This window comes from Psammomys obesus, unplaced genomic scaffold (genome assembly GCF_907164565.1).
Source record: "Psammomys obesus unplaced genomic scaffold, mPsaObe1.curated_primary_1811, whole genome shotgun sequence".
Taxonomy (NCBI): domain Eukaryota; kingdom Metazoa; phylum Chordata; class Mammalia; order Rodentia; family Muridae; genus Psammomys; species Psammomys obesus.
The window spans coordinates 1,489,587-1,513,972 of record NW_026596085.1 but is presented as its reverse complement, the minus strand read 5'-3'; the positions used below and the strand labels follow the sequence as shown (position 1 = coordinate 1,513,972).

At 49.8% G+C, this 24,386-nt stretch overlaps 1 protein-coding gene across 1 annotated transcript in view; it reads right to left on the bottom strand.

The window, feature by feature from the left end:
* The window catches only part of Lima1 (LIM domain and actin binding 1), a 77,138-nt gene that overhangs the window by 36,996 nt on the left and 15,756 nt on the right, over positions 1-24,386 (bottom strand). The window contains exons 2-3 of the mRNA XM_055626922.1: positions 19,180-19,321; positions 5,795-5,840 (exon numbers count right to left, since the gene is read on the bottom strand). Coding sequence (XP_055482897.1) covers positions 5,795-5,840; positions 19,180-19,321 — 188 coding nt within the window. The remainder of the gene's footprint in view (positions 1-5,794; positions 5,841-19,179; positions 19,322-24,386) is intronic.

Genomic DNA, 24,386 nt, shown 5'->3' with positions numbered 1-24,386 from the left:
CCAATTACGTGTGTCGGGAGGTAGCAGCTGGGGAATTGCTTGAGCCCCCGGTGTTTCAGACTCACCTGCACAACACAGGTGAGTCAAAAAAGAGAAACAAACGAGAGATGTCCCCCAAAGCTAGAGCAGCCAGCAGAGCTATGGCCTCCTGCCACAGACTGGATGAATCGCCCAGGGCTCCACCTTCGCCTGCCCTGGCTGGCTTGCACGGGAGCCCTGAGAGGCAGAGCCACGGCTGCTTCGGTGCCCCAACCCCACTCTTCTCAGACACACCCCACAGATCACTGTATTTTTACTGACTTAGAAAGATGCTTTTCAATTAAGAAAAAAAAAAAAAAAAGCAAATTATAAGTCAGGAAGATCTCATTTTACATTATGAGTGAACATAATTATGAGCACAGAAAAGTGGTCCAGGAGTCATTAAGATGTTTACAGCTTATTTATTTATGTGCACGCATGTTTGTGTGCGCGCGTGCACACATGTGTTCGTGTGTGGAGGCCAGAAGACAGCAGAAGACAGCCTCAAGTGTCACTCCTCAGGTACTACCTAACTTTTTTCTAAAGATGTCTCTCTTTCCCCTGGAACTCAGTCAGTAAGCTTGGACACTGGCTGAACCCCGAGCCCCGGGAATTCTCCTATCCCAGCCTTCCCAGAGATGAGATTGCAAGTGAGTGCTCCCACGGCCCGTTGCTTTTTTTAAACATAGATTCTGGGGATCGAACTCAGATCCCCATGTCTGCAAGGCCAGCACTTTACTGAGCTCTCTCCCTAAAGAATGACTTACAGCACGTATGCCTCCTTTTCTAATAAGTACATGTTTATAATAACAAGTGTGAGAACAAAGCCAAAGTGAGAACTAAATAAAGCTGCTGTTCCCGTTAGCAGAGTGAAACTCTCCTCTCTGTTACGAGGAACAGGCACAGAGGGGGTTGGCTGGTGGAGGACTAGCAGTGTCCCAGATGTGGCTGGACGGAAGACATCCTTTAGAGAGCGCCTTCAGGGGGTGTGCGAATCCTCCTTTATTCAAAACTGCTTCATCTCTGCTGCATCCGTTACCTGCATTCTGACCCCACCCCCTGAAATAGCTACTAGTAGCATAAAGCATATTGTTTTTCTAGTCCTAACTGTATCATGGTTTTTCCTTTTTGGTGGTGGGTAAGTGCATAAAGATATATCGATAGTCAGAGGGTGAGATCCAATGCGAGGCTCTGCATCTTTGGAATGGTTATTCTGTCTGTGTAGCATTTCATTGACACACACAGACTTTGGGGCTCATTAATTTCAGTGCTTGTTATTTTTTTATTGGCAAATTTTTCAGAAATAAATTTAATTAAGCAAAAAGGAACTCGTGCTAGGCAAGGAAGAGAAGGACTGTAATCCCAGCACTCTGGAGGCTGGGGCAGGGGGACCACAAGTTTTTAGCTAGCATGTGAGACTATATCTCAAAAAACAGAAACAAAAACAAACCAGAAAGCCGAGCATAGTGACACACACGTGTGACGCTAGTGCCAGGAGGGCAGGACAGGGAGGTGCTTGGAGCTTGCTGGCCAGCCAGGCTAGCCTAGCTGGTGGGCGCCAGGCCAGCCATGGAGATGCTACCTCAAAACACCAAGTGTGTGGTGCCTCAGGAGGAGCAACACCTAAGGTTGCTCTCCCTTCCACACGCATGTACCTGTGTGCCCACGTACAAACATACATGCACACACACAAGCTCACACACACCCCAATCAGAACACATAAAAGAGGATGGGCTCTTAAAGGTGCAGCTTCGAGAGCGTTGAGGTGAGACAGAGGGGAAGCACGAGACGGTGAGGCGTGACACCATTAAAGACCCCACGCCTTGAAGAGGGGGGTTCTCACCAGGGCTCTCACCCCTGGGAGAGCCACCCAGGCCACGGCAACCCTCCGCCCACATCTTCAGGACTAGAGACGAGCCAAGACAGGGAAGAGAACTACAGAACAGAAAGAACGGATGAAGCCAAAAATGAAAGAACGTTGGATCAAGAGGCCCGCGGTTACCGTGGGGTAATTGTTTACACAGATAACCTACTTCTTTTCTTGCTCTGTATTCTTTATATAACAGTTCACATGTGGGATCTGCATAGTCTTACCCCATCTAACCAATCAAATTTGGACACGTTTGTTTTTCAGTTTCTATAAACTATTATAGAGGGCTACTGTGCCCTTTATCTGTGAGCCTCATTGATATATGTAATATAGCATTTGACATCGGTAGGCTTCTGGTAAGTGGTAGTAGCATTATCAAATGGGTACTGCCAGGCTTGATGGCACAGGCCTGTAACCCCAGCTACCAAGGAGGCTAACACAAGACGGTTACAAGTTAAAAAGGCCTCCTTGGGCTACAGAGTGACTTCAAGGCGAGTCTGGGTAACTCAGCACGACCCTGTCTCAGACTGAAATGGGATAAAGGGCTGAGGATGAAGCTAAGAGAAACTTTCCCAGAGTGTGTGGGGCCTGGATCCATCCCCGGGACACACATGCAAACACGCATTTTTGCAACAGCAAACGCAGAAGAATGACACGGCTCTGCACACCCGCGGTCAAGCCTGGGCTCCAGGTCCTTCTTTCTGTTCTCTATCTGAAGAGGGGTTAAACAGCCCAGATTAAGGTCAAGCCCTGGTTGCCGCCGTTCCTGTCGAGGTTCTGGCTTTTCCTAAGTCACCGGCAAGCCACCAGGGCCCCGAGTGTTCAAGGGCCCCAGTGGCTGCTTCGCTTCCAGAGCCTCTTTTCTGCAGCAGCTCCTTGCCTCAGATCCGCTGTACTCAGCAAGCCTGAGGTCACCCAGAGGAAGGCACAGGGTGCCCTCCTGTGAGACCATCCGGCCTCCAGGGGCCAGAACTCAGTCGCTTCTCTCCTGTCTGTGAGATGAAGATGTTGGGCCAGCGAGCTATATCATGTGGAAATCCTGTCAGGGAGGTCAGTATTTTAAAAGATAGAGGATTGGGTGTGGCAGCACACACCTGTAGCTCCAGCCTTGGCAGAGGCTGAGGCAGGAGGATGAGGAGAATTTAAGATCAGCTTCAGCTGCTTAGAGAGTTGAAGGCCAGCCTTGGCTATGTGAAACATTGTGAAGATAGGCATGGTGGCGAAGCCTGTAATCCCAGAATTTGGGAGGCTGAGGAGGGCTGAGTCATATCTCAAAAAAAGAAAGAAAAGCAAATAAATAAGATAAAGGAATGATGCCAGAAGAGGAGCCAGGCACAGTGGTTGCATGCCAGTGACTGGAAGGTTGAAGCAAGAGTCTGTGCTATGGAGCAAGACACTGTCTGTGGACAGTTCAAAACAAAGGCAGCCATGGCCAGAGAGCAAGTCTCTAAGCTGACTAACAGGAGGGTGTGACTGCTCCTCGGGGGCTGGCGCTGGGAGAATGCAGCCAGGCATCTGGAAGAGTCCAGACCGAACATGCCCAGCGAATGGAACAGGGTCGTGTGAGGAGAGGGGGAAGGAGAGAGAGGAAAGACGGGAGCCAGGAGGCAAGAGGAGAAGGGAGCCGAGAGTGGAGGCCAAGAGAGCAGTGCGGCCGATTGGCTGGGTCGTGTAGGAATCAGACAGGGTTGGGGACCGGGGATCGAGCCCAGCTCCTGGCTGGACAGCTCAGGGTAGAAGTGGGGTACGCCGGGTACCAGCAATTCGGAAAGACTGGCAGAAAGCGTCTACTCTGAGACGGAACACGTGCCAAAGTGGCGGGGTTGCACACACAGATGGCACGGAGGGAAGAAATCCCTAGGCTGACAGGTGCCAGAAAAGCAGGAGCCAGAATCTGGGTGCATGGCTGTGGACATGGCTGGGTGCACGCGGCTGGATGTGCGGAGATGGGTGGGCATGGCCGGGTGTGCACGGCACACATCTCAGGAAGACACAGTGAGAAGACAGGAAGATATAAAAGAGCCACTTCTCTGTCATCCTGCTGTTTCCACTGCCCCCCCCCCCGCCTCCTCCTTCCAACCCTTAAACCACGCACCTCATACAAGTGCCACTGAATGGGGTGTTTTTGGGGGTGAGGCAGGGTCTCTCTGTATAGCCCTGGCTGTCCTGGACTGGGCTATACTTTGTGGACTGGCTATACTTACTTTGTGGACCAGGCTGGCCTTGAACTCACAGAGATCTGCCTGCCTCTACCTTCCAATTACTGGAATTAAAGGTGTGCATAACCATGCCAAGCAGTTCATAATTTCTTTTCTAAATCATTACAATTGTTTCCTTTCAGACAGTCTCGACACATAGCCCAGGCTGGCCTTGAACTCACTCTGCAGCTAAGAATAACCCTGAATTTCAGATTCCCCAGTTGGGCATTTCCACACCTGGTTTTCTCTGCACTGGGACCAAACCCAGGGCTTCACAGAGCTAGATGAGCCCTTGGCCAACCGGACTCCGTTTCCAGCCCAACACTGTCCTTCGCTCCTCTTTGCTCCTCAGCAGCGTAAGCTGGGTCACATCAGTCCTCTGCACACTTCCCTGAAGTCCTCTCTCACGTCAGAGCAAGCGCTCCAATCTTCCCACAGATCCTGCAGAACTTTCTCTTTCTAATCCTCAAGTACACCAACTCCGCTTTCCCGGATATCTGCATACGACGCTCTTTCTGCCTGAATCTTTCCTCTCCTTGGCACTGACCTCAAATCTGGGTTACCTAACAGGTTCCAGAAGAGAGGCCACACCCCAATTCCCTCTGCAGCCCCTTGAGCCAACAGTCTCTGCCTGGCTTTTTCTGTCATTATTTCTTCCACTAGAATGAGCGTTCCTGAGAAGATGTAGTCCAGAGTCTTAGAGTCTACGGTTTAGCACCTAGTAGGTGCCCTACAAAAAAACTTGTTAATGAAACAAGTAAAAGAAAAAACAGAGGAAGTAGGGAAACAGGCAGGAGAGAAAAGGCGAGAGCAACTGGCTGCTGGGTAGATCATGTTGCCTTTTCTCTTGTTCTGTTTTTGTTTTGACAGGGTTTGTTTTTTTAAATTAAAATTTTTTCATCATTATTTTATTTATCGACAGGCTTTTACACTGCAGGCAAGGCTGGTCTAGAACTCATCATGTAGCTCAGGTAGGCCTCAAACTAGCAGCAATCCTCCTGCTTCCGATTCCCAGGTGCTAGGATTACTGGCACGAATCACCACACTCAAATGCTTTCTCTACTCATGTACAGGGGAGCTCGGCTTTCAAACCCCAGGGAGATTGAGCTGGAGACCTAGTTATCACTGCTCTCCAGAGAGAGCAAAGCCACAGGGAACGGTCCCAAGGGGCCTCTTTAGCCCATAAGTTCAGAGTCAGCCTGGGCACACAGAGAGTCAGAGCGGGGAGAGTAGAGGACAGGCTGGCAGACCGGGGAGAGAAGACAGGCTGGCACGCGGCTCAACGGACCTGGCCCCTGCGGGACTTGCTAACTAGACGGGGTCAGGCTCAAGCCGGGAATCCAGCCGAGGGCACAGCTGCCAGGCTTCCTTTTGAACGCACACCCCTTCGTGTGGGGAAAGGGGGGGCACCAGCTCTCCTCTCAGCTGCTCTCATTTGGTCATTTTACTAACTTAGAAAGCACTCGGCCTTCTATCCTTTCCTCAGTGCTAGAAAAAAAAGGGGGGGCAGCTGTTTCAATAGCAAAACACTGAAAATAGGATTCCCTGAACCCAAGCCAACGTCTCCCAGCAAATGGCTTGCACACCACACACGCTGGCACAAATGCCTAGCTCAGCTGACATGGAGCCCAAGCCACACACAGGGGCAGGTGGCCTGGCCACAGGGACTGCTTAAGTTCCACCTGCCCTGGGGCTGCTGAGTACTTACATTTTTCTTCTTTTCCATGTTGGCCTCTTCAGCTGCTTTCTGGTACCTTCAGAGAAGGGAGAAAAAAAAAAGATATCTTCAAATTAAGCTTTACTTTTACTCTCTCCGTTTTTAGAACACCATTTTGCACACCTGTTCCTGCGAGCATTTGTCTTCAACGCTCTTGGCAAAGGCAGGGAATCAGAGCAGCTCCACTCTTCATGGGGCCTTCGGGACAGTCCCATGCTCTGACCTGACAGGTGATTCATGAGGAGGAGGTCGAATGTGAGAAACAACTGCGCAGGGCAAGGGCTGCAGATGGAGGTCAGCAGGCCGGGGGGGTGTGCCGCACCCACAAAGCTCTGGACTCCATCCCCAGCACTGTACAAACTGGATGTCAAGACAGGAGGGTCAGGGGTTCAAGGTCATCCTTGAACCAGATACTTTATGAGTTTAGGTCCAACCTGTACTACATGAGACCTGTCTCAAAACCAAACCAGATCAGGGCCTGGAGAGATGGCTCAGAGGTTAAGAGCACTGGCTGCTCTTCCAGAGGTGCTGAGTTCAATTCCCAGCATCCATATAGTGGCTCATAACCATCTGTACTAGGATCTGAAGCCCTCTTCTGGCATGCAGACTACTGTATATATAATAAATAAATCTAAAACAACAAACCAAACAAACAAAACCAAAAAAACCAATTGGAATTAGTTAACTAAAAACAGGGTTCCATGAACTCTAATGCACAGACCCTCACACCGAGTGACATTTCCGAAATCTGAGCTGCTCTTGGCCCATGTCTGTGATGTAGTCCCACTGTCGGCAATGCCTGAACTTAGGCCAAGCTAAGAAACAGATATGAAAGACACAGTCACGCAGCTCGCTTACACAAACTTGATGGCGTGGGGTTTTCACCTCTTCATCTGAGGGGGATGTATGCATGTGGGCCGCGGTGCACATCCCCACGAGAGCGGGCACTGAGGCCACGAAAGGACACTGCGTGTCTTCATCTATCGCTTTCTGCCTTTTCCCTCGGAAAAGGTCTCTCCCTGAACTCGGAGTAAGCGAGCCAGCGACAGTTCCTTCTCTGCTCTTCCCTGCTCTGGGGTTACGGGTATATGGGGTCATGACTGTTTTTATTGTTTGTTTGTTTGTTTGGTTGGTTTGATTTTTTGAGACGGGGTCTCTTTATGTAGTCCTGGCTGGCCCAGAACTCTATAGGTAGACCAGGCTGACCTCCAACTCACAGAGATCCACCTGGCTCTGCCTCCCTGAGTGCTGGGATTAAAGATTTGTGCCACTGCGCCTGGCTCCCTTCTTCTTTATAAAAATAGAAATTAACTGTAGACCCCAGGTTGGCTTTGATAGTTGACCCATTCCTGCCTCAGCCTTCCCAGTAGAACAGATACATACCCACCAAATCCAGCTAAGACATTGACGTCTTAGATATGATATCAAAAGATCAAGCAGCCAAATAAAAATAGTTGAATTAGATTTCAACAAAAATAAAGACTTGTGTGCACCAGAGAACAGTATCATAGAGTCAAAGGTTCCCATAGAATGGAAGATAACATTTGGAACTCACATGCCTAACAAGGGATTAATATCCAGATTATACAATAAAAAACAAAACAAAACACAAAATGAAATAAGTATTTCCAGGCACCACAGAAGCTGAGGGAGAAGGACTGGGGGTTAAAGGCAGCTTTTAAAAAAGGATGAGAGGCTGGAGAGACGCTCAGAGCACTGGCTTCAGCGTCTGCCCCAGACGATCTGATGCCCCCTTCTGGCCTCCTGGGGCTACTTCATGCACATGGTACACAGACACACATACAGGCAAAACACGAGGGAGAGAGAGGGAGAGAAGAGAGAGGGGTGAGTGTGTATAGCCTGCCTTGCACACACAGAGTCTGAGTTTAATTCCTGGTACCAGAAAAAGAAGAGAGGAAAAGAGGGAGGAAGGAAGTGAAGGGAGAGGAAGGGAAGCAAAAGAAATAGTTCCTGGTGTCCACTATGTCCCAAACACCAGGGAAAAACGTAAAAGAAGAAGAAAACAACTGCATGTGATAGCACAGATCTTTATCCCAGCACTCGGGAGGCCGAGACGGGAAGCAAATCCAGGCCCTCGAGCTTACGGAGCAAGCTGCCTACAGCTGAGCTTAATCTCCAGCCTGTAAGAAGATTGTCTTGAGTTCAAAGCCAGCGTGGGTTACGTGAGGCCCTCTCTAAAATATGGGGAGGGGGAGAGGAGACAGAAAGAAGACAGAAAGGAAGGAAGGAAGACAGACAGAGAAGAGCCAAAGCTGACACAATTCCCGTTTCAGACACCCTGCAACTCACACACGGAAGCGCCCCAGCTGGGCCGGCTAACGGCGCAGTTGGTAAAGGTGCCCGCTGCCAAGCCTGACACATTCAGGCTCCAGGTTTCACACGGTAAAAGAAGACAGCCTCCTCCCAAAGGGTGCCAGCTCTGTGTGTATGCTGTGACATGTGCACCTTGGAAAACATCCCGTGGGTACACACTCATGCATTCACCAATCAGTGTGATAAAGAACCTTCTATATATTAATTTGAACAACACCATACAGGGTTGTAGTGTGGCTCCTGCTTAACCCTTGTAAACCCCTGGATTTGATCTCTGAGAGGGAAAAGAGAAAGAACTCTAAACAATACATACACCTACAGTACTGAGTCCATCAGAGAAAAAGAACCGACTGTTAATGAACAGCTCAGCGTGTAGGCAGCGCTGTCGCTGTCCTCCTGCCCGGTGCTCAACAAACCTGGGACAAGAAAACAACTTAATAAAGAGCCAGACTAGGGCTGAGAGTCAAGCTCAGGCAGAAAGCTTGCCTAAGCCCGCACAAAGCCCAGGGTTGTGCGGTACCAGGGCACCATGAGCCAAAGCTGATGCCACACCCTTGTGACTCCAGCCCTGGGGAGGTGGAGGCAGGGGGAGCAGAAGTTCAAGGTCATCCTTGGCTATAGAATGAGCTGGAGGCCAACCCGGGCTATATGAGACACTGCCTAAAACAAAATGAATCAAAATTGAGGCTTCCAGGATGGAGGCACACTCCTTTGATCCCAGCACTCAGGGAGGCAGAGGCAGGCGGATCTCTGTAAGAGTGAGGCCACCCTGGTCTATAGCGAGAGTTCCAGGGGATCCGACTCCCTCACATATGCAGGAAAAACACCAATGTACAGAAAATAAAGATAAATAAATTAAAAAATCCAAAATGAACAAAGTGAGCTCACGACAAACCTTAACTCACTTCCAGGTGATCCGATGCCTGTTCCTGGCTTTCCAGGCACACACATGGTACACACACACATGCAGGCAAAATAGAAAATAAAAAATAACTCAATCTTAAAGTGTTCTGGCATGTAGAGAACAGCCTGGTGGGGCCTGGAACTAGGACCGTCCTTAGTAGTGGGCAGCACTGTTGACCTGCCCAGGGTGGCAGCACTGGAGGAGAATGGTGGATGGACTTGCAGTTCAGAGATGTAGCCAACAGCTGCCAATGAAAGGCGGGAGAGAAGCAGAAAAGCCAGCCATGAGTGCGCCTCAAAGCCCGGTGCTGGTGGCACACAGCCTTAAGCCTGGCACTCCGGAGGTGAAGGCAGATGGGTCTCTGAGTTCCAGGACAGCCATGGCTACACAGTGAGACCCTGTCTAAACAAAACAAAACAAGCAAGGAAACAAACAAAAAAACCTAGTCTCAGGTTTCTAAAATAAATCAATGGAAATAACGTTTGCTGTGAGGGGAATTCTGAAGGGAGCAGCTCTGGGAACTGCGCTGGGTAATTCTGTCAACTTGACACAAGTTAGCGTTATCTGAGAGAAGGGACCCGAAACTGAGAAAACGCATGATCAGGCTGTAGGCAGCCTGTAGAGTATTTTCTTAATTAGTGACAGATGGGGGAGGGCCCAGCTCATTGTGGGTGGTGCCATCCCTGGGCTGGTGGTCCCGGGTGCTATAAGAAAGCAAGCTGAGCCAGCCATGAGGAGCAAGCCAGTAAGCAGTCCCCTCCACGGCCTCTGCGTCAGCTCCTGCCCCAGGTTCCTGCCCTGTTTCAATTCCCACCCTGACTCCTTCAGTGATGAACAGTGATGTGGAACTGTAAGCTGATAAACCCTTTCCTCCCCAAGCTGCTTTGGTCATGGTGTTCCGGCCCAGCACCGATAACTCTAAGTCGGAGAGAAATCACGAAAAATCAAGCGTTCACTGTCAGCCGTGTTGAGAGTCCAGTGGTGGCTGCTGTAATTATTACATTTAATATGTGTTTGCACATCTTGCTCATCCAGGCGGGAGCAATTAGACACAGACATCTGAGCTCAGGAGAGACTCAAGAGCTAGCCACCAACATGGAGGCCTTGGTCACCCACACAGGGCCATCTGAGGATTGACATATGCAGAGTGGATAGTGCAAGAAGATACCCAGAGCTCAGTGCTGGCAACTTAACCCTTAGCAGTTCAAAGAGGACGAAGTTAGGAGAACGGCAAGGAACAGACAGAAGCAGGAGACTGACAGGGGCGCCCAGGGAAGAAATATCTCCTCAACCTAGCAACACAGATGTCGGCGTCAATCTTGGCAGTTGTCTTCCACGATACACAGAACTCAGTCTTGGCGCCATGACCACTGCCCCCCCCCCCCCACGGTTGCTCCTATTTCCCTTTGGTTGAGACAAGGTCTCCCGTAGCCCAGGCTTGAAATGTGGTCTTCAAGCCTGATCCCCCCGCCGTCAGCACAAGCGCTAGGGTTACAGACACAAACCATCAACTTCAACCTCAGCTATTTAATGGTCATTTAAGTTATTTCCGATTCTTCACCACTGAAAACAGTGCTTTGGTGAATGTCTCCGTATATTTGTTTGTTTGCTTTCTCCAACTTAACCAATATGACTTAAGAAACTGTTTTAAGTAGGAATTGAGAAACACAGTGGACTGTAGTTAAACTGCAACTTAGACAGGGCCTTGAACTTGTGTTTCCACACCCTGTGAACAATCATCTACTGTTTATTACAGCAATAATACAGTACAGAGAGCCAGACGCAATCAGTGCACAGGCTTGGAGTTAGTAAGTTGTTCTTACATTGGGCTTGGTTGAATAAATATTCAGAGGTTCCCTGCCCTTCAGGCAGAAGAGAAGTATAGATCTTAACATACCAAATACTGTGGTTGGTAGCTTTGGCTTTGTTTTGTGAAATAGGGTTTCCCGGCCTTGAGCATGCTATGTAGGTCAGGCTGCCCCCTCCTATGTCCACTCCCGACGGCTGGGTGTACACAACCATGCCTCATTTTTGTCTTTTAAATGCTGCCCATCATTTATGCTGCCTGGTGTCCAAGGAGACCAGAAGAGGGCATCAGATCCCCCTGGACTGGAGTTACAGATGGCTGTGAGCTGCCAGGGGATGCTGGAAATAGACCCGTGTCCTCTAGAAGAGCAGCCAGTGCTCCTAACCAGTGAGCCACCTCCCCATAGCCCTCTTCTTGAGGTGGGCTTTCTCTGTTACTTCAGCTAGCCTCCTCCTTCTGGCTTCTGAGAACATTCCGCCATGAGGCTGTCGAAGCTCAACACACCCAACCCTCCTGCCCTGTCCAGAGTTAAACCTATGGCCTGAACCTGTGTGGGGCAAGTGCTCTATCTACCACTAGGCTTTCTTACCATCTCTGAAGTGTAACACCAGAATTCAGGCCTCATACTTCCTCTGGAAAAGTGGGGGAGGGCCCTTTGAAAACTCAAAAGATTAAAAAAGGATTTTCAATGACATTTCTCTAAACAAGCGTAGCACTTGATGCAATCCCAGCATTCAGGAGGATGTGTGCTCTAGGACAGCCTGGGCTACCTTTTAAAACCTGCTCACAAAGAGCCCCAAATCCCTAACCTCCCATCCCTCCTCCCTTCTCACACTCCCTGGGCTCTCATACCCCTCACATATGGAATCTCGCAACTGTTTGTTGATGCACAGCTGTGGGGCTGACAGAGGATACTAAAATTATCTGGGGAGCCATAACAGTGCCTCACGTAATTCTAAGGCCAGAAAACAGAGTTCCTGAGCCATGACTCTTGCTTGTATGCACTCAAATAGAGCAAAGGGAACTCTGAACTGAAAGAGAACCTGGGAACTCCCAAAGTTTAGGCAACATATTTTCTCCTGAAACAATTTTACCATGAAAATGTTAAAGAGAAGCAAAAGAGGAAGTCACCTGGGGAGCGGTTTGAAAGCCCTTTTCATTGTTATCATTAAATAAGGACACACACACACACACACACACACACACACACACACACACACTGTACCCTCTTTCGCGCAGGGATTCAGAAGTGAAGGTGTGCTGGATCAGCAGGGGCCATAAAAGGGTGAGGACACAGGGTGGGGGCCGAGGGGTCAATGTGCTGGGCTGATCAGGCTCACATCTTGTGAGTGACCTTTAGTCAGGGCTGCTGAGCCCTCAAGTTCCTTATCTGCCAGAGCGGGACAAAGGTTAGGCAGGTATGGTTTCATACTCTCATCCGCAGGACCCTCCTTCCAGTGCTGTCCTACTCGGAACCTAAAATATGAAAAGACTTCAGTGTAGGGCGCCGGCTCAGCCCTTAACTCCAGAACTGGCTCCGGAGCCTCTTCTGAAGACCTTGGGGAAGACCACTGAAAAAGAACAGGCTAGATTCCCTTTAACTTCCAAAACACGGAGTCAAACAGGAAACTTGGGCAAAGAAAGCAAACTCGGCCAGCTCAGCTAAACCTTTATCAAGAAAAGTATCACATGATGCTGAGGTCACGGGGAAGGGAACCAAAGGTGGCTCTCCAAACTGCCCATTAGGAGCATTCTTATGCCAGGGTCAATGATTTATAGAGCAGGGTTTTGTAAATTTATAATTTTATATACAATGAAAATTATGGCTGTGAGCCGCCATGTGGTGGCTGGGAATTGAACTCAGGATCTCTGGAAGAACAGCCAGTGCTCTTAATCGCTGAGCCATCTCTCCAGCCCCCTCATTGCTGATTCTAACTCCAGTTCCAGGGGATCTGACACCCTCTCTGGCCTGTTTGGGTACCAGGCACACAGGTGGTGCATATGAATGCAAGCAAAACACCCATACATATAATTGTTGTTTTTTGAGCGGTACAGGTACATGTCGCCCTGGTTGTCCTGGAACCCACTAAGCAGAACAGGCTGGCTGGCCTCGAACTCACACAGCTACTCCTGCCTGTGCCTCCCAAGTGCTGGGATTAAAAGCAATGTTTCCATCTAACACGAAACCTGGGAAGGAAATCCAGTCTGAGCCCTCCATTTTACTGCCTTAGGTGGATAGCATTGCCTGTCCCACTTCCGTATTTTATCATTAATAATACTATTGGTGTGTGAACGTGTGTGTGTGTGTGTGTGTGTGTGTGTGTATGTGTGTGAGCTCAGAGAGCTAAAGAGGGCACAGTGTCCTCTGGAGCTACGGTCGGAGGTTGTTGTGTCACCTGATGTGGGAACAAAACTCCTGTCCTCCGGGAGAGCAGTCTGTACTCCCAACCTCCTCGCCACCTCTCCAGCCCCTGGCTGTCCCGTTTCTATGCCTTTATTTTCTCCTCCCCTTCTGCCCCACAGCGCTCCCAACCCACCAAATCAACTCCATTCATCTCTCAAAACCAGTTCAACATGTTAAGATAAATGCCCCAGGGAGGAAAAAACGCTAAACAGAAAGACAACTCAAATGTTCACCAGAGCAGGGCTTCTCAACTACAAAACAAGGACGAAGGTCCTCTCGCGCAGGTTTTGTGAGGGCTGGAAGCACTGAACGTTTATACAGGAGTCTAGCAGCTGGGGGCTTAGGTCTGTGGAAAAGTACGTGCTAGGCTCACACCATTGGGTTCAAACCCTCCCTCCCCTCCACCCCACAGAGGGCTGTGACAAGAGGCAGGAGCTTGGAGAGGGTCCCGGCTAGAGATGAGCTCCTTGTCAGGGAGACCCATTGTCACTGTACAGGAGGAGGCGCACGAGGGCCGAGCTCGGCCTGCAGGAAGAGGCACCTCACCCAGCAGGGACAAAGGACAGAGGACTCAGCCTCACAGCCTGAGGACTGAGTCAGCCTTCCCAATCAGCTAGCCCCAGACCCCCCAGTCAAGGCAAGCTCCCTGACCCGAATGCCAGCCTACGACACCAAGTCTCTATTAACTTCAGGTTCTAATGAATCCACTTTGCCGAACACTTGCATATTTTCTTTCCTATGCCCCTGTACTCAGGTTTTCATTTTCAAAATGGAATCCCACCAGATTAAATAAAGGGTTTTTTTTGGTTGTTTTTTGTTTTGTTTTGTTTTCAAGTCAGGGTTTCTCTGTGTAGTCTTGGCTGTCCTGGACTCCCTTCATAGACCAGGCTGGCCCCGAACCCACAGAGACCGGTCTGCCTCTGGCTAAATGCTCAAAAACAAACAGCAGAGGGGAGCGAGTGTCACGGAAGTGAGGGACCATGTTGGTTGGTCACAGGACAGTCCTGGTGAGGTTCAGGCTTGGAGCCTGTGGGAACAGGGGAATGCAGCAAGCGGCAGCAGAGGCTCTAGAGGGCGCTTTGCCAACTTGTCCTTTCTGAGAAGGATTTCGGGTAACAGTAGCTGGGAGCTGGAGGCAGGGGCACAGAGACATGAGAAGTAGAGAAGATGAAGAAATTTTAAAGTGTGAGGTGACGTGAACCAAAGACTTATTGGTGCCAGCGGCAACTAGAAACATGGAGAACCTTACTGGTTTTTCTCCTGCCTCTTTCTTACTTTTTTTTTTTTTTTTTTGTCAAAACATCTACATTTGGAGGAGGAAAAAAGATTACTATATTTAAGGAAAAATACGCCTTACCTAAAATCACCGAGACAGGCACACACAGTGGGGAATAGCAAAAAGAAGACCATGCTGGAAGGTCTTCTGAAGGCAGGAGTGTGGCTTGAAGCCTGGCGTGCCGCTCACTGCAGCAGAGTGAGGGCTAGCAGGGCTAGGGGCTCAGTGAGAGCAGCCCTGGGGACTTGAGAACAGACAGGGCAAACCACGAGAGCTGGGACCAGTGATGAAGGGGAGCGGCCGCTGTGACTCCTGACCCCAGGTATTTCAGGAACACATGTGCGGAAGGAGCAGGCGGCCACTACCCAGGCTCAGAACTCACACTGTGAGGAAGCCAAGGGTAGCCAACTGCAGGGGCCTGAGGATGAGGACTGGTAAGAACGCTGAGCAGTTTCTCTGCAGAGGTGGGGGTTTCCAAGGCCCATTAATCATATCTCTGCGCTGTCTCATATCCCTTTCTTTCTTCCCATTCCTTCTGGCCCCCACACCCCAGCAGCTTTCACTTGGGCTCCCATGAAAGCCCCATTAATTGCCTCCACCGTACGGCTCTCTCACTGTTCCGATAAATCTGTCAGGCTGTTGCCAGAGGGATCTTGGGAAAGCACAAGTTTCATCTTGTCAGTCTCCTGCACGAAAACTTTCCATTGCATTTTGCTGCTGATCCAGCTGAACCCTAACCACAGCACAGCATCCAAGCTCACCATCTGGCCTAACTGAGCTGCACCAGCCCTTTCCTGCTTGCTTTACTACTGTCACGCCCAGTCTCCACTCCTTTCCTCATTCACTTTGCGCTACATTCCAGTCTCATTTCGCAAGGCCACCACCTACACTATCAGTGATTGCTCAAGCTCCCTGGGGAGGAGGGGGGGATAACCCGGGAAGAGGTGGAGGCAGGAGTTCAAAGGTTATCTGCAGGTACTAGCAAGTTCAAGGCCAGCCTGAGCTGGAAGGGACGCTGTCTCAACAAAACAAAGGAGACCCCCTTGAGATAGTTGGGCCCTGCTGCAGGCACACAACAGTAGAGTCTTCAGGAAGGCCTCAGAGGCCCACGGAAGATGGGTTAAAAAACCTGTTCAAGGGAACTGGTATTGTAGCTCTGTGGTAGAACATGTGCCTGGAATGCCCAAGGCTCTGGGGTTCAATCCCTAGGACTTGAGAAAGGGGACAAGTGCCAGGCACGGTGGTGGGTGCTGGGCTTTGGCATCTGGGTAGCAGCAACAGGGAACCCAGGGGTTGAAGGTCTACATAATGAGGTCTAAGATGCTGTCTCAAAAAAAAAAAAAAAAAAAAAAAAAAAAAGGTTCAAAAGGTTGAAAATATCTTTGCCATCCAGAAGATGGAGCCAAACTCCACCCCTTCCTTTGGAATAGGCAACAGCCTTAGTGAATCACATCTGAGACTATGGCAGCCCAAGAGGGTATGGCGTCCAAGGCCAAGGTCATGGGCAGGCAGAGAGCTGCTAGCTCCTCTCCTCTTGCTGCCCCCCTCCTCTCAGGGCTTCTGCCTGAGAAGCTGGTGGAACCCAGCCACCAAGCCAAGCGGTCACATGGACTGGCCGTGTGCAGGTACTCTAGCCCTGGCTCCAGCTCAGCTTCCAGACAGCAGCCAGCGTCAACTTCGTATTTAGTGAGTGAGAGTGAGTGAGAGAGAGGTAAGTGAGAAAGTGAGTAGCTGAGTGAGTGAGTGAGTGAGCGAGCGAGCTTTCAGACTCTGCAGCCCCCAGCCTGGGAGGCACCCAGCTGATGCTAAGTTGAGGAGAGAGAAGCCCACATTAGATAGTTACAAACAGAATACTGCTGTTATTCTAGCCTGTGAGTTTTACAGATTTAGTGAGGCTGGGCAGGGCAGGCAAATCTGTACTGTTGAGTTACGCCCCTAGAGCAGTGAAGCACTGGCTGGCCTGGAATTCCTTTTAAGCTTATTTACGTCGTGTGTATGGGTGTCTGTGTCTACCGTATGTCTGTGTACAGCATGTGTGCCTGGTGCTGGCGGAGGCCAACGGGGGTGTCGGTACCCTTGACGAACTGGAGTTTATAGAGTCTGATGTGGCCCATGGGTGCTGGGAATTGAACTCGGATCCTCTGGAAGAGCAGCCATGTGGAGAGCACGTAAAGCACGGAGGAGACAGTACAGTACGTAAAACGCTCATGTTTGTGGTGATGGATGAGACAATGTGCTCGCTGTGACAAGAAGTGGCGTGAGGTGCCCACCTGAACACAGCTATGATCAGCGTAGTGTAAAGTGAACCCGATACCTCACTGGCTGAAAGGGGGTGAGGAAGCCTACAACTCTGCCCGGCGTAGACAAGGTCTATGAGCTGCGCACAAGGCTGCTTCAGGCCGGCCATGGTGCTTACCGACTAAGACCACGTAGCCGTGCTGAGAGTTAGACACGCGTCCCCAAGCCCGAAGACCCCGACAGAGCACTCCAGACCAGTCCGGGGCCCAGACCTAGAGAAGGTTTTTGCTGTCCTCTCTCCACCCTGTATTACGTGGTCTCTACAAGTCAGCGCTCCTAACTACTGAGCTCTCCCCGGCCCCCATTCTGGAATTCTGCGTGAATCAGAATGGCAGTGATCCTCCTGTCTCCGCCTCCCACGTGCTGGGATTCCAGGCCCGCAGCCTGTGCCCATCTCACTTATTCGGCTGGGTCTCAGCAACTTGTTCGGACTAGCCTTCAGCTCAGCTTGTAGCCCCGGCAGACCCTGAAGCTGCGATCCTCACGCCTCACACTCCCAAACGCTGGCCTCAAAACAGTGATCCTTCTGCCTCAGCTTCCGACTGTGGCAGCATAGGCACCAGCCACCATGTATATCAAGACTTAAACAGAACAGGGCATTGTATTATTAATAACTACTCTAGATGAGTCGTTCTTTCTACCCGCTGAGCTGTTTCACCAGCAAAGCTTTACATCAGGTCTGTCTTAAGACGTCACAGCTTTCCATCTTCATCATGTCTTACCTCAAATGCATTTGTTTCCTTCTTGTGGGAGACGGACACTTTTTGGCATAAAATTGCAGCAACAGAGAATGCATTACAAACAGTAAGGACAAACTGAATCTGGTCTGTATGTGTATGTCTGTGTCCGTGTCCATATATGTGTGTGTGTGTGTCCATGCATGTGGTGTGTCATGTCCCCATCCCCCGCAGCCCCCACTCCATCTCGGGAGACAGCCCAGAGTAGTGTTTGCCACAGAGCAGGCACATAAGGGATTTGTTGTCAAAGAAAAGGCGGCCCTGTGGTTACAGAAACTTCCTGCTGGCATTTAACTAGATCCTAGACACAGCTCCTGGATCCCTGCCTTCACGTTTTCACTCTCCTCGGAGCGCAGCAGCTTCCGGGCAGTGCCCAGCGAGGCCACCACCTGAGCTGGGCTCTGCCCCCCGAGGCAGTGCTGTTCTTTCTGATGTGGTGGCTTGTATGGACTGTTCCTTTAGCACCTGTGCGCTCCCTGTGAGCTCTTCAGGGCTTCAGCCCCCGTTCTCACCCCCCCACACACAGGATTTCTCTGTGTAGCCTGGGTATCCTGGAACTCGCTCTGTAGACCAAGATAGCCTCCAACTCCCAGATCCTCTTGCCCTTGTGTCCCCAGTGCTGGCCACCACACCCAGCTGGCAAGTATTTTCTCATTTTTTTAAAGGGCCAGATGGGAAATAGTTTTACACTTTTGAGGTAATAGCCTCTGTTAAATCCAGGGTCTCTGCTGGCTTAGCACAAAAGCAAATGGATGTCTGTGTTTCACTAAATCTTTATTTGCCAAACCCTACTGTCTGTCAGAGCCTTGAAATGCTACAAGTGTAACTGATGAGCTTAATTTTAAATGTTGTTTGAACTCTTATAGGTGGGAATGCAGCTCGGGGATGGATGGGTGTCTGGCGTGTATGGGCCTCTGGGTTTGACCCTTGGCACTGAAAAAGAAAAGTTATACTATTTTTTCACAGGACACTGTGGAACATAGCACTCAGGAAGCTGGGGATAGACTTTTGTTCATGAGTTCAAACTCAGTCTGGGATACATAGTGAGTTCTAGGCCACCAACCTGGGCTACAGAGTAGAGAGTAAAAAAAAGAAAAGAAAAAAAGTATAAAACAAAAAACAAGGCATGGTGGCATACACCTATAACCCCAGCGTTTGGGAAGTAGAGGATTAGGAGTTCAAAGTCATTCTCAACTAAAGAGTGGGCACAAGGCCAGCCTGAGCTACAATACAAGCAAGCAAACCAAGGAATGAACAAAACCAAACAAAGCACGCTCCATGACAGCTGCGGCCACAAGCCGCACCCTTGGCCCTGCTCCCTCATCAGCCCCGAGCTGCGCTCCACTCCATTCCGTAACATTTCGCTTTATACTTATGTATTTTATAAGAATCTTTTGCTTGTTTGTTTGTAACTTTTTTTTCCCCTCAGTTAAACAAAAGTTCAAAGACAGAGGAGGGCCCCTCTCGTTGTTCCCTTTCTTTTCTTTACAGTGGACTACAGGGTGCAAATCCAGGGGTGCTCAAGCCATCCATTTTACCCTGCTTCACCAATTTTCCTGACGGGTGGGAAGCCTGCTCCAGACAGACGGTCCTTTTGGACCAGGACCAGCACTTACTTGGAGAATATTTCCACAATTGCCGACGACTTGTTCTTGTTGACAAGAGAAAGTTCTTTGGCTGTCACCCTCAGTGACAGGGAAGACCACTGTCTTCTACTGAAGGGAGCCGACTCCATCTTGTCTGCAGACTCTGCAACACCTGCGGAGCAGAGAAAGGGAGAGAGTGTTAAACGCAGGGCCCGATTCCCAGCACTGGGGGTGGGCAGCAGCGTGAGCAGAGTGAGGGAGCCCAAGTCAACAGTCCTCTGCTGCTTTCCCAAGTCTGTGTGACCTCCATCAGATGCGTCAGTATCTTTGGGGTACAGTTTCCTGTAAAAGGAGGTCAGAATAGATGATCTCTAAGGTCCCTTTTCAGTTCCATCATTTTATCACTGACCCTACTGTGCTAACATCAGCTGGCCTTTTTCTGAACTTAAGTTGGTTCCAAAGCCACATTTGGAGTGAAATCATCCCCTCTTTGGAATAATATCCCAGGAGATACAATCACCATCTCAGAGTCAAGCCCAAGCTAGGCTCTGCAGAGAGCTCAGCAGCCGAGAGCTTGCCTAGCAGGAGCAAAGCTCTGGGCTCCAACCTCAGCACTGCAGAGCAGACAAACGGATACAAACTACTTAAAACTGGTGGAGCCTTAAGTACAAAATCGTTATCCTGAGTGGGCAGCCTCCTCCGCTCCCTCTCATACGCAGATCCTAGCTTTGAATTTTTAGATTTATATTTTTAAGTTGGAGTGAAAGCCCACGGAAGCCAGGGGGCAAGAAAGGGGCCATGAGAGCGATGTGTGAGTCTGGGTCTCAGTCTCGGCCCAGTCTGGGCCAGGGAAGCATCTTCTTACATCAGCCATGGGACCTGTCAAAGTGTTGACGATAAATGACAAAGTGGTTGGGGGAAGTCTTTGGTGGGTGGGCAGTGAAACTCATGTGGCATGAAAGTAAAATGGAGGAATACCACAGGTAGAAAGTTTAAACGGTGATGGGGGTAAATGGGTTTGGGGGACAGAGGAAATGTGGGGGTGAGGAGGAGGGTCAACCAAAAGGGAACCCACTATTTTAGTTTGAGTGGGGGCATCCTGCTTGGTTGGGTAATGCCGCTCCCGGAAGCTCTGGGGGGTTTTGTTTTGTTTTGCTTTGGTTTTATTTTTATTTTATGTGTCGGGATGTTTTGCCTACATGTATGTCTGTGCATACACGCCTGGTGCCTGTGGAGGCCAGAACAAGATATCAGATCCTCTGGAACTGGAGTTATAGACAGCTGTGAGCTGCCATGTCAGAGCTGGGAATCGAACCTGGGTCTTCTGCAAGAACAGACAGTGATCTTAAACCCTGAGCCATCTCTCCAGGTACAGGACACCCCCCTACAAGCAATGGTTACAGAAGTTCCTAGACCCTCCCAAACAACACAGGCTATCACCGCTGCTCTTACCCCTAGACATCAAGAGCAACTGCTCAAGGTGCCACAGTCTGGATGCAGGATGCCAGCTGCAGGTACAGTTGAGCCGGGAGCCGCCTTCCTGCTGCCTGGCATTCACAGTTCGGGACGGGGCTAAGCAGGCCACTGGGGAGAGATGCCATCAGCTGTCTTACCAAGCTATAAAGCCTATGTGCTGAGATGCCAACCTGACAGGCAGGATATGGCCACCGGGCCACAGGGCAAGACCGTTTCGGATGCTGGCTAGGGGAGGGGTTTAACCAATCACTTCCTGATTGGATTTGAGGCCTCCTCTATAGGAGGAAATTCATGTCTGGTACTGTAATTTTGGCCAAAAGCCACGGCTGGGACCCAAAGGGACAGCACCACTGATGTTTTGCTAAATGGACAAGTGGACAAACTGCCACAGAGCAGTGCTGGTCTCAGTGTGCGTCAGAGAAGCATATTCTCACAGCGGGCCATGATTAATGCAGAGCAAAGACCTGTTACAGTGCTGATGGTCAGTGAGTACTGCCTGTGGGCCTCAGCCCTAAGCTGGACATCTGTACCACACCTTCCGAAACCCAGGGGCCGCTGTGGAAGGGGAGGGGGAGAATGTAAGCGCCAGAGGACAGACAGCAGGGCCACGAAACGCTGTCTTCTGGATGTGACTCGGCTGCCGTAATCGTGAGCACGCAGCCGCTGTGGTTACCTGCACAAGGCACGCACACGCACACAGAGGATGTGCAGCTGGTGAGGTGATGCCACCAAGCCTGATGCCCTGAGTGCCACCCCAGGACCTATATGGTGGAAGAAGAGAACCGACTCCCCAGAGGGCTCCTCTGGCTCACTGCAAGCTTGCTGCGGCAAGCGTGTGTCCCTTCCCAGTACAACCAAACGAGAGCTGACCTCTTGACCGGTAAAACACAAACCAGGAGAGGAACGGGTGGGGCGAAGCAGGGGGTCACCGGGAGGAGGTAAGAGAAGGTGATGGGGTGAATGATTACCCCACCCTGTGTGTGGGTGTACAACTGTGAGGATGTTTTTAATTACATTACGTAATCTCTTTAGCTTTGGTATCTTCAGATGAAAAAGGAGGATAACATTGGTCTTTCTAGGACTTTGCTGTAAATTTAAGGAGATAATATATCTTAAATATTAGGCACACTTTGGTATTGTGAAGACCATTTTAAGCAGAATGTACTATCCTAATTATAAAGCCTTTTAATGGCTGGGGAAGTGTGTATTTAAATTCAGAGGGTAAATCCTATACACTTAACGTTCTTTTCAGGAATCCCTTCAAGCTCTAGAACATACAGAGTGTACTCTTGACATCACTCAGTCCCCACCTGCTAACCTGGAGGTTGGGTTTTCTTGCCCTAGAATTACCAAAGGAGTTCCCACCTTTGCCCCAAAGAGGAGATCAGAATCACGCCAATACTTCCTTATTTGAATAGGGGAAAAGGGTACAGATAAAAGAACCGTCTCTTGACAACCACAGCGCAGGGCTCTGCAGAGTGCACTCATCAGGGCTGCTCTCAACAGCCTTGGCCATAGCAGTGTGCAGGGCCGGGCTCTCTGGAAGCCTCGTAATGGCGCCGACCTTCTGAGACGCCCTACTTCCCCACATGCCATATTCTGTCTTCCAGCTAAAGCCTTCTCTGAAAGTAACAGTTGTGTTTTCAGTGACTCAGGTCTCATGCTGGAAGGTAGCATCATGCCCAGTCATGACGAAGAGCCTTGGTGTGAGAGCTGGGTATATCCAAGCACAGCTGTCGCTTTCACCACGTAAAGCTTGTGCTTTTATCTCAAACTTAGGTTTAAAAAAGAATCATAAAAATGGGATGAACACGATGAACACTCACACTTTTTAAAAAAAATGTCTCCTTCTAGAGTGAGTTGTACGGTCACACTGCTCACGTGACCTCAACCTGAGCATACCAAACGATACAGGAGGCACGCTCAGTGTCTGCTCTCCCAGCCTGTAGCTGACAGATTCATCAATCAGCAGCAGCATTCATGGTAATTCAGCTACGCGTCAGCATGGGAAACCACAGCACTTACCCTTCGAGCCAAACTCAGGAAATGTTGACCAACACTTGAAGACAACAGTTGGAAAAATTATGCTTCCAATGTGGGTGTGAGCATAAATGTTGTCTGTTCTTCTACAGTGAACGATTATGGATAAAAGAGAAAAAATAAACAAAGCATGTTCTCAAAGCTGTTCATAAGGAAGAAAATCACGGAACCAGACGCGGCCGTGCAAGGCTACAGCCCCAGCTGCTTTGGAGGCTGAGGCGGGAGGGGCTGAGACTTGCTGGGCAGCCCATTAAGGCACCACGTAAAGCACGCGCATGCCCAGCGCAAACCGCCAGCAGCACTCCTAGGCGGTCATACACCAGGGTCTTGCTAGGTAGATCTCTCTGGCTGGCCTCAAACTCACAATCCTCTTGCTGCAGCTTTCCCAGTGCTGGGATTACAAGCATTTGCCACCATACCTAAATGTATTATTTGGGGGATTAGAGATGATAAAATTACAAAAATAACAAAAAAAGCAATTCCCAAGTTCAAGTTCATAGTTTTGATTACTTTTGTCCAAAGTGCCAAGGAAATTCGTTATATATTCACTGTAGCCGAAAGTCAGGAGAAGCACACCTTATATCTGAGCCATGCGCAGAACAGAGCCTAAAAGATGAACTGAGAGCCCCTCTCTGAGAGTGCTCACAGTTCTGGACTCTGCTGACATCTGCACAATTCTGCACAAGGCAGGGATGTGGTCAGAGGCGGTGCATACCTCTGGCTCGGTGGGAGGAAAAGACATTCGCTTGGTTTGGGATTTGCAGAATGGAAAGAATCTGAAAGTGAGGGCAGAGGAGCCTCTGAGGTGGGAAGGGCAGCTGGAGCTCCCAAGGAAGAGAGTTAGATGAGGCCATGCTGGGAAGAGTTTCGAAAACCACGCTGGAGCATCTGGGCCACAGTCCAACAGTGGGAAGAGCTAGGGAGGGAACAGACATGGAGGCTAATCTTCACACGCATGACCTTTAAGGCCAATAAAATCTCCCTCAGCTCTAACATTCCCGTCTGTGAGGCAAGAGCCCTGCCGTACACTGCAGTCTGAATCAGAGCACGGAGAGTTTCTGGAGGGGCAAGTAACAAGTTCTAAATGGTTATCTCAGCTGGCCATGGTGGCGCACGCCTCATTTCCCAGCACTGCAGACGACGAGGCAGGAGAGGCACCACAAGTGCCAGGCCAGCCTGGGTCACAGAGCCAAACCCTGTCACAGAAGAACCCAGCCTGTGCTGGGACACAGCTCAGTGGGTACAATATTGCCTAGTGTGCATGCAGCCCTGGTTCCACCTCTTGTACACACCCAGGCATGGTGGCACTCGCCTGCAATCCAAGCACTTGAGAAGGTGGGGGGTAAGAGGATCAGAAGTTCAAGGTCACCCTCTGCTGTATGTGAACTTGACTAGACCGGGATATGTGATAAGAACTTGACTAGACTGGGATATGTGGAAAGAAAGAAAGAAAGAAAGAAAGAAAGAAAGAAAGAAAGAAAGAAAGAGAGAGAAAGAAAGAAAGAAAGAAAGAAAGAAAGAAAGAAAGAAAGAAAGAAAGAAAGAAAGAAAGAGAGAAAGAAAGAGAGAAAGAAAGAAAGAAAGAAAGAAAGAGAGAAAGAGAGAGAGAGAGAGAGAAAGAAAGAAAGAAAGAAAGAGAAAGAAAGAGAGAGAGAAAGAAAGAAAGAAAGAGAGAGAGAAAGAAAGAAAGAAAGAGAGAGAGAGAGAGAGAGAAAGAAAGA